Source organism: Rhinatrema bivittatum, chromosome 13 (genome assembly GCF_901001135.1).
Source record: "Rhinatrema bivittatum chromosome 13, aRhiBiv1.1, whole genome shotgun sequence".
NCBI lineage: Eukaryota > Metazoa > Chordata > Amphibia > Gymnophiona > Rhinatrematidae > Rhinatrema > Rhinatrema bivittatum.
In genome coordinates, this window is record NC_042627.1 from 83,005,237 (window position 1) to 83,019,824 (window position 14,588).

The 14,588-nt window shown below is 43.8% G+C and overlaps 1 protein-coding gene across 5 annotated transcripts in view; it reads left to right on the forward strand.

The window, feature by feature from the left end:
- FRMD5 (FERM domain containing 5) overlaps positions 1–14,588 on the forward strand; it is a 141,768-nt gene that overhangs the window by 96,377 nt on the left and 30,803 nt on the right. For all 5 annotated transcript variants that reach the window (XM_029575859.1, XM_029575860.1, XM_029575861.1 and 2 more), the window contains 2 exons: positions 3,295–3,386; positions 6,877–6,951. In XM_029575859.1, the coding sequence (XP_029431719.1) occupies positions 3,295–3,386; positions 6,877–6,951 (167 nt within the window). The remainder of the gene's footprint in view (positions 1–3,294; positions 3,387–6,876; positions 6,952–14,588) is intronic.

Here is a 14,588-nt window from a genome sequence, read left to right on the forward strand (position 1 = left end):
TCCTAACATCGTGTAACTTCAGCAAGGGTTATTTTTCCCTATATGCAACACCTTGCACTTGTCCACATTAAATCTCATCTGCAATTTGGATGTCCAATCTTCCAGAATTGCAAGGTCCTCCTGCAATTTATCACAATCTGCTTGTGATTTAACTATTCTGAATAATTTTGTTTCATCCACAAATTTGATAACCTCACTCGTTGTGCCCCGTTCCAGATCATTTATTAAAAACACTGGTCCTAGTACAGATCCCTGAGACACTCCACTGTTTACCTTGTTCCACTGTGAAAACAGACCATTTAATTTTACTCTGTTTCCTGTCTTTTAACCAGTTTGCAATCCACAGAAGGATATCACCTCATATCCCATGACTTTTTAGTTTTCTTAGAATCTTGTCATGAGGGACTTTGTCGAATACCTTCTGAAAATCCAAATACACCACATCTGCTGGTTCACCTTTGTCCACATGTTTATTCACCCCTTCATAAAAATGTAGGAGACTTCTGAGGCAAGACTTCCCTTGGGTAAATCCATGCTGGCTGTGTCCCATTAAACCACGTCTATCTAAATGTTCTGAGATTTTTTTCTTTGTAACAGTTTCCATGATTTTTCTCGGCACTGAAGTCCGGCTCACCGGTCTGTAGTTTCCCGAATCTCCCCTGGAGCCCTTTTTAAATATCGGGATTACATGTGCCACCCTCCATTCTTCAGGTACAATGGAATTTGTAACCTAATGATAGGTTACAAATTTTTATTAATAGGTCTGAAATTTCATTTTTGAGTTCTTTTAGAACCCTGGGGTGTACACCATCCGGTTCAGGGGGATTTACTACTCTTCGGTTTGTCTGACCTACTACATCTTCCAGGTTCACCATAATTTGGTTCAGTTCATCTGAATCATCACCCTTGAAAACCGTCTCCGGAATGGGTATCTCCCCAACATCCTCTTCAGTAAACACTGAAGCAAAGAATTTGTTTAATCTTTCCGCAATGGCCTTATCTTCCCTAAATGCCCCTTTAACCATTCAATCATTTAACGGTCCATCTGGCTCCCTCGCAGACGTTCTGCTTTGGATATATTTATACAAGTTTTTATTATGATTTTTGCCTTTACAGCCAAATCCTTTTCAAATTTGCTCTTAGCCTGTCTTATCAGTTTCTTATATTTAACTTGCCAATACTTATGCTTTATCCTGTTTTCCTCTGATGGATCCAATTTTTGAATGAAGATCTTTTGGCTAAAATAGCCTCTTTCACGTCACTTTTTAACCATGCCGGTAATCGTTTTGCCTTCTTTCCACCTTTTGTAATGCGTGGAATACATCAGGACTGTGCTTCTAAGATGGCATTTTTTAACAATGTCTACGCCTGATGCACACTCTTTACCTTTGTAGCTGCATCTTTCATTATGGTTTGTTTGTTTTTTGTTTTTTTTTTTAACTATTTTCCTCATTTTGTCAAAGTTTTCATTTTGAAAGTTTAGTGCTAGAGCCATGGATTTACTTACTGTCCCCCTTCCTGTCATTAATTCAGATTTGATTATGTTATGATCACTATTGCCAAGTGGCCCCACCACCTTTACCTCTCTCACCAGATCCTGGTCTCCACTGAGAATTAGATCTAAAATTGCTCTCTCTCTCTCTCATCGGTTCCTGAACCAATTGCTCCATAAAACTGTCATTTATTCCATTCAGGAACTTTATCTCTCTATCATTTTTTATGTTACCCCAATACTGACTGGATAAATGTAATTGAAATCTCTCATTATGATTGCACTGCCAATTTGTTTAGCTTTTCTAATTTCTCTTAGCATTTCACTGTCTATCTCATCATTTTGACCGGTGGATGGTAGTATACCCCTATTGCTATACTCTTCCCCAACACGCAAGGGATTTCAATCCATAAAGATTTGATTGTGCATTTAGGGGTAGATTTTGAAATGTATGCGCGCTACCCAGTGCACACACATGTATGCCCGATTTGATAGCATGTGCAGGAGCGCACATGTTATAAAATCAGGGGTCGGCAAACATGCAAGGGGATGCACACTAGTGCATCTTACGTGCGCCGACGCCCGAGGACTTCCCCCATTCTCCTAAACTAACCTACCCCCCCCAAATTGTTATTATACCTTCTGCGCCTGCCTGGAGGCAAATGGCCGCTGTGCCAGAGGGCTCTGGCCCCGGACCGCCCCTTTTGTAAAGCCCCGGGACTTAGACGCGTCCCGGGGCTTTACGCGCATTGCCAGGCTTTTATAAAATAGGCCTGGCATGCGTACCCCCCCGGCACGTAAATCCGGCCCTTAGTCTCTTGCAGGATATTTATCCTGTTGGACTCTATGCCATCCCGAACATAAAGCGCCACACCTCCTCCCGGGTGCTCCTCTCTGAAATTGCGATATAATTTGTACCCCGGTATAGCACTGTCCCTTTGGTTGTCCTCCTTCCACCATGTCTCTGAGATGCCAATTAAGTCTATGTCATCATTCACTGCTATACATTCTAATTCTCCCATCTTACTTCTTAGACTTCTGGTATTGGCATGCAAACATGTCAAAGTGCGTTTTTTGATTGTATTTTCATTCTGCTTTTCAGTTGTCAGGGATCATTTGGAATCTTTTAGTTCAGGTGATTCTTTACTTATAGGCACATGGATTACTTTTTTTTTTATTATTGGAACCTCTCTATTGGGATGCCCTAACTTTAATGCTTCATTATTATCCTTCGAAGATACCTCCCTCTGAAGTCTGCGGGCATATTTTACATGCAGAATTTAGCCTGAATTTTCAAAGCATGCAGATACAAAATTACATTTGCTGAAGATCTGGTGTAACTTTGTGCTTATGACTTTATAATGGAATGTATGCGCTTAAATACTTTTTCTACCCCAGCTTTGCCCCCCTCCCCCCAGAATGCACAAAAGTGCTCATAGACCTCAAATTGATTTTCAAACAGCCATTTACATGCAGAAAATGGAGTTTCTGTGCGCAAATCCTTGTGGAAATCAGGCCCTAAAAAAGCGTTTTGCCAGTGGAAATGGCTTGGATTATTGCCCTCTGTTTAGTGTTGCTATAGTATATTTATGCCATAGTTTTTCATTTACATAACAATTTTGTACATTTCCATAATTTGTCATACATTTACATAAGAACCTGCCATACTGGATCAGATCAAGGGTCCATGAAGCCCAGTATCCTGTTTCCAACAGTGGCCAATCCGTTTAAAGTTGTGTTTATATTGCCGTTTAATATCTTTATATTCGTAGCTGACTGTTCTTTTTCTTGACTTTTCTCAGGACAGGAAGATGGTTTTGACATACTTTGCCTCAACCCCAGAAGCCTGCAAACATCTCTGGAAATGTGGGGTAGAAAACCAGTCCTTTTATAAGTAAGCAGAAAGCAGAGATGTAGCCGAGAGACACTCCTTCCTCTTGGGGAAGGACATGTTGAGCGGGCCAGGATGAAAGCATTTAGCAATGTGATAATCTGGAGTGTAAGTTCCTGTTCATAGCTAGATCAGTCCAGACTCCTGGGTTTTCCATCCCTGCCAGCAGATGAAGACAGAAAAAAGTTTCACTGACACTGCCCTATAACTTAGTGTGCCACCTGCAGTCCTTCAGTATTTCTCTGTCTCGAGGAGATGATAGAGATGTAAAACCTGCAGTCTAGGAAAACAAATAAGGAAAAGGATGTCCTCCCAGGAGGCTGCTAGATCCTGGAGGGGCCATCCCTCCTGGTCTGAGGTGGATGAGCAGGGGATTGGTGCCCTTTGAGTTGGCTTGGTAATTTCTCTGTGGGGGTTCCGGTTCTCTCTCCCCCAGGAGGACCCGTTGGATCTCTCTGCAATTCTTCAGCAGCAGAGCTTTCAGCTTCATTTTCGGGGCATTAGCCACTTTTGATGATATTTTTAAATTTTCTTTAAAAAAAAAAAAAAAAAAAGGAGTTCAGCAATGCAGCGGTCTGAGCGGCAGATGGGTATCCTGCTCACCGGTGCCAGCGTAGCAGTGGCATCTGGGGGTTCTGGTAAGAGGATGAGTGTGTTTGCCACGACACGCGGCTCCTGATCACGTGGTCTGGCCTTCAGGGATGAACGCAGGGGAATGGCTCATGACAATAGCTGCCAGTCTTGTGGCAATTCGCATGCATGGCTTTTGCATGGATGTCTAGCAGGGCAGGCAGTTTGGGGCAGGCTCCTCCGGCGCAAAAGAGACAGTGGAAGCCCAAACGAGGGGCAGGAGCATCCGATGTGGCCACGGATGGTTTTCCCGACAGTGTGGGATTGACTGTCATCTTGGCCTCAGTGGTAACAAGACCTTCTGGGGAGTCTGGGTATTCCCCTCTGCCTTTGACTCCTGCCATTCAGGGCCCTGAAGGAGGGTAGGAAGCTGTTTCTGAGGGTGAGGAGGACCTCCTGAGAGAGGATTGTGACGATTCCTCCACTTTCTCTTCAGAGTTTGTGCTGTTCATGCACAAAGTTGATGTGGCTAGGAAAGCAGGGGCTGAAAAGATCCAAAGGGCTTCTTGGCTTGCCAGCCACAGAGACCCAAGGTTTCGCAGAGCAAGGGATCTGCACATATTCAGAGGCTCTGGGGCTGAGAACTTGCCCAAATATCCCTAGAGAGGACTCGGAGGACTTTGAGGATTCAGTTCGGCTGGCAGACGACTCTCCTGGCGCAGATTCTGTTCCCGACTTTTCCAATCCGAATGAGGTCCCTGAAATGCCTGACACCTGAAGGGGACAATCCTAAAGTGTGTGTGTCTTCCACAGAGAAGAACTGTGGCACTTGATTCCCCATGTTCTGAAGGAGCTGGGGATCAAGGTTGTGAAGGAGGAATCTAACCAGGAAGGCATGAACCCAGTCATGGACGGCTTGAGGGGTCTGGCGAAGGCTTTTCCTTTTCACAAATCAGTGAAGAACTTGATATTCAGGAAGTGGGGCACTCCAGAGACTGGCCTGAAGGTTGGCAGGACAATGGCCAGGGTTGTACTTGTTGTCAGAAGATAAATTTGAATTCTTAATGCTTCCAAAGGGGAACGCTTCCATGTGGGTGACTAAGACCACACCACCATTTTAGTGGCTGGTTCAGCTGCACTGAAGGATGCGCAAGATCGGAAATTGGAGGTTCATCTCAAGATTTTTGAATAGTCTGCAATTTGCAGTAGCTTTTTGCAGAGATCTTGCCTACACTGGATCCAACAATTGTAGGCTAAAGAGCTTGTGTCTGTATCTGCGGTAAAACAGGTGGAATGTCTGGAGGCTGCGGTGGTGTATGTTGCAGATGCTTTATATGATCTTATCAGAGCTTCTTCAGGAATTATGATATCTGCTGTGTTGGCCAAACGTCTCCTTTGGTAAAGGAACTGGTTGTCGGATGTCTGGTCCAAGTCATAGTTGGGGTCTTTGCCTTTCATGGGCTACTTCTGTTTGGAGAGGACTTGGAAGAGCTGGTAAAGCATCTGGGAGAAATCAAAGGGCATAGATTGCCAGAGGACAAACCAAAGAGAGGAAAGAGGTTTTTTTTTTCCTGTGCGTTCCTGTTTTCTGGATAATAGGAGATTTTGGCAAAATTGGGCCCCTATGAGTACTCAGAGACAAGAGTCCGGTAGACCACAATCCTGAGGCCAGTCCTTTCATGGGGAAAGGAAGACAAGGCTAGTCCAGTCTCTGTTCTATCAGTCAGAAGTTGTCTGGCTCTCTTTTACAAGAAGTAGGCCAAAATGATGATGGATCAGTGGGTCCTAAGTGTGATAAGAGAAGGCTATGTGTTAGAATTTGCTTGTCCAATCAGTGACACATTCATGGTCTCTCCTTGCACTCCACTCGCCAAAAGGGTGGTAGTGCAGGGGACCGTAAGCTGTTCGTAGCACCTGGGGGTCATTGTTCCCGTTCCTGCAGGGGAGCAGAGAACAGGAAGTTCTCCTAGGACAAGCAGGATGGTAGTCCTCACAGATGAGTTGGGGTTGTGTCCGCTACGAAGAAGCCTTCAATACGTGGCTGTAGGTGGTCACCAGGGGGTGAACTCATCATTACCCCTCTCAGCTTTGCGTTTCATATGGGGCATGATTTGCTAGAAATTCAAAAGTTTCAAGAAAAACGCCTTAAGAGGTTTCTCCCCGCGTCTTTACCTGGCAGCCATCTTGAGTCCTGTCGCGTTGGTAGCTGTTGCTGTGCTGCACACCTTGTTAATGTTGGTGGCTATGGCAATGGTGGAGTGACTCAGGTGAATGATGCATGGTGCTGTGCTTGTTTCTATGGTGGGTTTCCTATTCTGGTGGAAACCCATGTCACAAGGATATCGTTTGGTTTTGTGTGTGTGTGATGGATGTGCTACTGATGTGAAATTTCTTGTTTTTGTGGCTCTGGTGCACATCCTACTAAAATGGATGTTCCTCTTTTTTTGGTGGGGGTTAAGTGGGGATGGTTTTGCATTTTCTTCCTGCTCCTTTTGTCTGGCTGCATTGCAACTATGCGTGGGATATTCCTATAATTTATAATTCCCCTGCCCCCTTTTCAATGACCGTGCTTGACTAGGCACTACAAATCTTGGTTACATTCAGAACCCAATACATACACACCTTCAATCTGGCCACTAGGTGTCACTGTTGTATGATGGCTGAGACTCCCGACAACTCAGGGGATGCGAAATCTGCCTCTACAACATTCCTTGCTGAGCGAGGGGCAGAAGTTGGGCCTGGGAATTTAAATTATGTCTTTTATATGGTACTGCAGAGCACTTCCAGTGAACCATTGGGCCAGCCCATGTGCATGGTTCTTGATCCAGTATTTGTGGACATTCTGCTGATGCATCGGTTTCTTGTTTTGGTGGCTATGCCTATGTTGGCTATCCGGCTGATGTTGATGATTTCTGTTTTGCAGGTTAGAGAAGTCCAGCCAGGTGCGCACTGTTTCGAGCAGTAATGTATTCTTTAAAGGGAGTCGGTTCCGATACAGGTAAATACTGACAGTAAGTAACCATTACTGGATACAGCTCATGCGTGTCTGGAATTTGCACTGTGACTTGCATGCAGTGGTCGCTTTTCCTGCTGCTTATCTTTATTTTCAGTCCTCAGTATATCTCATCTCGATATAAAGTATTGAGCCATAACAGACAGGAGTTTCATCTCATTTTCCGGAGGTGCAGAAGATTCCTTAGAAAGCTTTACTTTGTTTTCACATTCTTATACCATGTGGCATAACATCAGCAAGGCATCTTTTTTTGGAAAATCCTAATCTTTCTCTTTTCCAGATTTCAGCTCTAGGACCTGCGGTTTGCAGGAGGTCTCTGGGCTGAGAGATAAAATGAGCAGATTGTCTGCATACTGGAAGGGCTTTGATGTAGATGTTGACAGAGTGGGGCTCAGGTTACATTCTTGTCTCACTCCTCCTCCCTGTCTGCAGGGTTTTTTTTAATCTAACTTACAGCTGATTAATGTATGGATTTATTTTTATCCCAGATTCTCTCCTGATCCCAGTTTGCAGTAGTTTAAGGTTGAGGCCAGGGTGCCAGGTAAAATGAAAAGCTTTTCTAAAGTCAGCAGAGCATGAGCATATTTTCTCTGAGGAAATTTTTTTTCACTTGTTCAGTGTTGCGAGCTTTTGCAATTTATTAGGAATTGGGAGACTACAGAACAGTTAGCTAATGCTCCTGTTGACCCAGTACTCACCTTTCTGAACCCATAATCAGGATCAATTGGTAGCTCCCTGCCGTAAATAGATAAATGGGGTATGGTAGGATTTGAACCTTACTTTCCTACTGCTCTAACCCCTAGCTCACTCCTGCACACCCTCTTATTATTTGGGCTAGTAAAATCGGCGTGATGTCATTGTTGCTTGCTTCCTGGGAAATATTAGAAACACTTCTGGCCATCTGCACAAATTCCACTTTAGTTAATTTTTTTTTATGCTTCCTTGTGGTAGCTTTTTCCCTCAAACTTTCAGCTTTTTTTCAGCACACTTTCAGCTTTTGATTATTTATTTGACCCAGTGTGCCTCTAAAATATATTTTTTTCATAACCCCTACTAGTTTCCTAGTCAGGTTATTTTTTAGCATTTTCAATTTTTTTATTAATCAAATCCTGTCTATGGACCCGCTTAGGCTACAGCCCCCGTCAGATCTCCCTCTGGGTTTTTTTTTTCCCAGGCAATTTTTCTGAATGAGAATTTCTTCTTTTTGATTTCACCTTAACTGTTTTATGAAGCAGATAATAGAAAGACTAGGGGGCACTCCATGAAGTTAGCATAGGGCACATTTAAAACTAATCGGAGAAAGTTCTTTTTTACTCAACGCACAATTAAACTCTGGAATTTGTTGCCAGAGGATGTGGTTAGTGCAGTTAGTATAGCTGTGTTTAAAAAAGGATTGGATAAGTTCTTGGAGGAGAAGTCCATTACCTGCTATTAAGTTCACTTAGAGAATAGCCACTGCCATTAGCAATGGTTACATGGAATAGACTTAGTTTTTGGGTACTTGCCAGGTTCTTATGGCCTGGATTAGCCACTGTTGGAAACAGGATGCTGGGCTTGATGGACCCTTGGTCTGACCCAGTATGGCAGGTTCTTATGTTCATGTTTGAAAAGAGGGCAGCAGCTTTAGGATTTTTGCCTTCTGTAAGCAGATAATGCCTATCACACATTATCATCATCTCTGCTTCAAGTGCTTGGGATGAAAGCAGAGTTGCTTACCTGTAACAGGTGTTTGCCGAGGACAGCAGAATGCCTGTCCTCGCACATGGGTGACATCATCAGATAGAGCCTGGCATGGAACATTTACTTCAAAGTTTCTAGAAACGTTGAGCATGCTATGCAGCCGTGCAGAGGGGCCCTTCAGACTCTAATCTAAATTGGGGCGGGTTATCTATGGACTGAAATCCTGCTATCCTCAGAACACCTGATACAGGTAAGCACCTATGCTTACTCCAAAGACAATCAGGATTGTAGCCCTCCCTACGTACAGACTGCTGCACACACAAAGTGAGAACCCTTGAAACAGTGTCATCCAGCACCCATTATATTTCTGCCTAGTTAGGAAAGCATTTAGGGGCTGCAGGCTGGTTAAGATTTGCTGAATTTCTTTCAGCAAAGATCATCCTTGTATCAGATGGGGGAGAGAAACCACCAAAGTGCATATGGGTGGCAAAAACCGAAATCCATCCCTAGTGCTAACAAGTAAAAACTGTTTTTTTGTTGGCAGCAAGACTTTTTTGGATTGTTTTTGTTTTTTTTTAATAGGGACAGCCTGGCCTGGGATCAAAATAACAGACCCTAGGAGGGATTGAATTGGGTTCTCAAGTCAGAGATTTGTGAGGAAAGACTGAGCTGAACTTCCTGTCACATTAGAGTCCCTGTCCAAACAGAAATGGGATGACACGATGTGGGAAACTCCTTGTTGCAACTTTGCAGATCTCCCCCACGGAGATTAATCGGAGGTGGGCTACTGCTGCTGCCATGGCCCAGCAGAAAAAGATGCAGCCTGCTAGCCAGTTTGTGTGGCCATGGAAATCCCAGGTTTCTTGGTGTCAAAAGAAATAAAAAGCTGGGTGCACATTCTAAGGACTGCAGGCCAAGGGGTTTTAACTGGATCCTAGAAAGCATATCCCAGCTCCTGGTACCTTCCTGTCAGAAGCAGGCTGAGCTTTTACATAAAGCATTGGCCCAATGTAACTTGGGTCGTCAGCATAATATGGGTATAGGTGACACCTATTGAATATACAGTTGTGCTCATAGGTTTACATACCTCTGGCAGAATTTGTAAGATGTATAGCATTTTAAGAAAACATGAGTGATCACACAAAACACGTCTGTTATTTTTAGTGTGTTTCAAATTAAACTATTATGCATCACAGAATAGCATTAAACAAACCATAGACATAAGGGAAATAATAAAATGATCCTGTTCAAAAGTTTGCATACCCTTGAATGTTTGAACATAAGAAATTGCCATGCTGGGTCAGACCAAGGGTCCATCAAGCCCAGCATCCTGTTTCCAACAGAGGCCAAACCAGGCCACAAGAACCTGGCAATTACCCAAACACTAAGAAGATCCCATGCTACTGATGCAATTAATAGTAGTGGCTATTCCCTAAGTAAAACTTGATTGGGCTAATAATAAACACTCAAATTGACATACACAGGTTGAGGTAGCAATGAAGGGTAGGTATCCACACCTGTGATTTCTTTGATTGGAATTAGTGACTGTATATAAAAAAACCAATGAGTTTCTTAACTTTTGAAAAACCCTTGTGCATTTCATCCAGGGCTGCACTGACCTTGGTGGTTACTGTAGCATGGGAAAGCAAAAGAACTGTCAAAGGATCTGCAAGCTAAAGTAGTTCAACTTTATAAATCAGGAAAAGGTTATAAAAAGATATTCAAAGATTTGAAAATGCCAATCAGTATTCAAACTCTGATCAAGAAGTGGAAAATTATGGGTTCTGTTAATACCAAGCCACGGTCAGGTAGACCAGGAAAGATTTCAGACACAACTACAAGGAAAATTTGTCAAGATGCAAAGAAAAATCCACTAGCTACTTCTACTGAAATTGAAGCTTCTCTGAAACAATGTGGTGTGGGGGTTTCAGCAGGCACGATAAAGAGGCACTTGAACAAAAATGGGCTGCATGGTACAGTTGCCAGAAATATAGCCATTGCTGCCGCAACACCACAAAAGTTTGCTTACAATACGCCAAACAGCACCTAAAGAAGCCTCATAACCTCTGCAACCAAATAATTTGGAGTGATGAGACCAAAATTGAATTTTATGGTCGTAACTGTAAACGCTATGAAGAGAAGCACAGCATCCCTACCATGAAGCATGGAGGTGGATCTCTATTGTTTAAGGAGTTGTGAGCTGCTGCGGCACTGGGAATTTTGTCAAAATTGATGGCAAGATGAATGCATCATCTTATCAGAAGATATTGGAGGAGAATTTGTATCCATCAGCAAAGAAGCTGCGCATGGGACGCACTTGGACTTTCCAGTATGACAATGATCCGTTCTCCTAGGACAGGGATGGCAAACTCCAGTCCTCGAGTGCCACAAACAGGCCAGGTTTTCAGGATATCCACAATGAATATGCATGAGAAAGATTTGCATGCACTGCCTCCATTGTATGCATATTCATTGTGGATATCCTGAAAACCTGGCCTGTTTGTGGCACTCGAGGACTGGAGTTTGCCATCCCTGTCCTAGGACAAGCAGGATGGTAGTCCTCACAGTTGGGTGACATCATCAGATGGAGCCTGGCATGGAAAAATCTTTGTTAAAGTTTCTAGAAGCTTTGACTGGCACACTGAGCATGCCACTATCCACGCAAGGTCCCCCTTCAGTCTTTTTTTCTGTGATGCTAGTTGCCTTGCCATTTTTGGAGCTCTCTCATTTGTGCTTTCTTTTCAAGCTTTAAAGCATTTTTTCTCCTGTCTCTTCCACTTCTCATGAGGACTCTCGTGAAGCTCCAACGGGACCAGGGAACCATGATTCTACTGGCGCCATACTGGCCCAGGCAAACTTGGTTCCCTCGCCTCCAAGATCTGTCGATAAGGACTCCCATCAGCCTGGGGACTGTGCCTGACCTGAGCTGCACTATCCAAACCTCCAGGCGTTGGCCTTGACGGCTTGGATGTTGAGCACCTTGACCTTCCCTGAACCTGTCTGATAATGTGTCCCAGGTGCTGGTGACCTCCAGGAAGCCTTCCACCAGGAAGTTTTATAAGTTGAAGTGGAAGAGGTTCTCAGCCTGGTGTGGGGAACAGTACTCAGATCCGTTCACTTGCCCAGTGCCGAGATTTCTGAACTACTTGTGGCATCTTTCCAAGACTGGTCTCAAAACCACCTTGGTTAGGCTCCATTTGCGTGCGATCAGTGCTTTCCATAGTGAGGTTGCTGGCGCACCCATTTCTGTTCTGCCCACAGTAGGACGCTTTATGCAGGGCCTGCTTCAGCTAATGCCCTCTCTGCGGCCCCCTGCTATGTCCTGTGATCTCAACATCATTTTGATGCAGCTCATGTGTCCTCCTTTTGAGCTTATGCGCTCCTGTGAGCTGAAATTTCTCACCTGGAAAGTCTTTTTCCTGGTGGTGGTTACTTCGGTTCATAGGGCAAGGAGCTTCAGGCCTTGGTTACGTATCCGTCCTACGTGAAATTCTTTCTATTGTGTGGTCCTGCATACGCATCCCAAGTTCCTGCCGAAGGTTGACACTGATTTTCACATCAATCAATCCATTGTGTTGCCCACCTTTTTTCTGAGGACCCATTCCCACCAAGGGGAATGGGCTCTACAAATGTTGGATTTCAAAAGCACTCTGGCCTTCTACTTAGAATGCTCATCGGGCCATAGGCAGTCCAACCAACTGTTCATATCTTTTGACAAGAACAGAATGGTGGTTGCGGTGGGCAAATAGGTATTTTCCAACTGGCTAGAAGGCTGCATCTCATTCTGCTATGCACAATCAGGTCTTCAACTAGACGGCAGAGTTAAGGCTCACTCTGTGAGCGCTATGGGGGCAGTGGCCCACTTATGGGTGGTCCCCTTCGTCGAAATCTTCAGGGCTGTGATGTGGACCTCCCTACACATGTTCACCGCCCATTACTGCTTGAACAAGTATGGTTGACAAGACAGTAGTTTAGTTTAGGCCAGTCTGTCCTGCAGTCTCTTCCAGACTTAAACTCAACTCTTCCCAACCAAAAGCCCCCTGGAAGTTGAAACCAATCTGTTTCCCTATCGCCCAACAGTACCTCAGTTGTTGTGCCGGTTGCCACCTTGTTCGGTCTGGTTGGTCTTAGATATTGCTGGGAACAGCCTGGAGCTTGGTAGTCACCTATCTGTGAGGACTACCATCTGGCATGTCCTAGGAGAAAGAGTTTCTTACTTTTAACAGGTGTTCTCCTAGGACAGCAGGATGTTAGTCCTCAGGAAACCTGCCCGCCACTCCGTGGAGTTGGTTTCTCCTTTGTTTTTCTTATTTTATTTTTTCTATGTTACGAGCCTGAAAGGGGACCTCGTGTGGGCACGCGGATGGTGGCATGCTCAGTGTGCCAGTCAAAGCTTCTAGAAATTTTGACAAAGGTTTTTCCATGCTGGGCTCCATCTGATGATGTCACCCATCTGTGAGGACTAATATCCTGCAGTTCTAGGAGAACACCTGTTACAGGTAAGCAACTGCGCTAAACATAAGGCAAAGTCGGACCTACTGTGGCTGCAGCAGAAGAAAGTGAAGGTTCTGGAGTGGCCATCACAGATTTCTGATCTCAACATCATTGAGGCACTTTGGGGAGAACTTAAACATGCAGCTCATGCTAGACAATCAAAGAATTTACTGGATCTGGAGGCTTTTTGCCAAGAGGAATGGGCAGATTTTCCACATGAGAAAATAAAAGGCCTCATTCACAGCTATCCCAAAAGACTGCAAGCCGTCTTTGATGCAAAAGGAGGCAATACACGATATTAAGAACTAAGGGTGTGCAAACGTTTAAACAAGGCCATTTTATTATTTCTCTTGATGCGATGGTTTGTTTAATGATTTTGCTATTCTGTGATGCATAATAGTTTAATTTGAAGCACATTAAAAATAAGACATGTATTTTGTCTGATCACTCATGTTTTCTTAAAATGCTACACATCTTACAAATTCTTCCAGGGCTATGTAAACTTGTGAGCACAACTGTACCTCCAAGTTGTCTGCCAGAACCTGCTTGGGAAATATCTCAGCATTAGGAATTGCAACGAAAGGAGTTCTCCTCCCTCTTGAAGATCAATTCAATTGAGCCTTTTCCACCAAGAGAAAGAGGGCAGGGATTTTACTGCAAGTATTTTCTTACTTCAAAGAAAACAGGAAGACAATACTTTAAAATCCTTGGCTCAGTGTGCAGCGACAATCAAAAAAGCAAATAGAATGTTAGATATTAGGAACAGAATGGAGACTAAAACAGAGGATATCATAATGCCTCTGTATTAGTCTATGGCAACCACACCTTGAGTATTGTGTGCAGTTCTGCTTGCCCCCTTCTCAAAAAAGATAGAGCAGGATTAGAAAAAGTGCAAAGATGGGTGACCTAAATGATACAGTGATAGAATGGCTCCCCTATGAAGAAAGACTAAACAAGCCTGGAAAAAAGACTGTTGAGAGGAGATATGATAGAGGTTTACAAAATCCTGAGTGGGGTGGAACAAATAGAGAGCAGTTATTAATTCTTTCCAGTAGTACTAGGACTAGGTGAGACTCCATGCAGCTAATGGGATGCATATTTAAAACTAATTGGAGAGAGCATTTTTCACTTACCATATAATTAAACTGTGGAATTTGTTGCCAGAGCATGTGATGCAAGTAGTTAGTGTAATCGGGTTTAAAAAGGGTTTGGCCAAGTTTCTGGACAAAATGACAATCAACCACTGTTAGCTACAGTCCATTCAGAAAGTATTCAGACACCTTCACTTTTTCCATATTTTGTGATGTCGGTCTTATTCTAAAATGGATTCAACTCTGGAATTTGGTTAGTGTAGCTTGGTTTAAAAAAGGATTGGATAAATTCTTGGTATAAGGCAGCCTTCCTTATAGTTACAGGGAGACAGAATGGTGTTTGGTAGTCCTTGATTA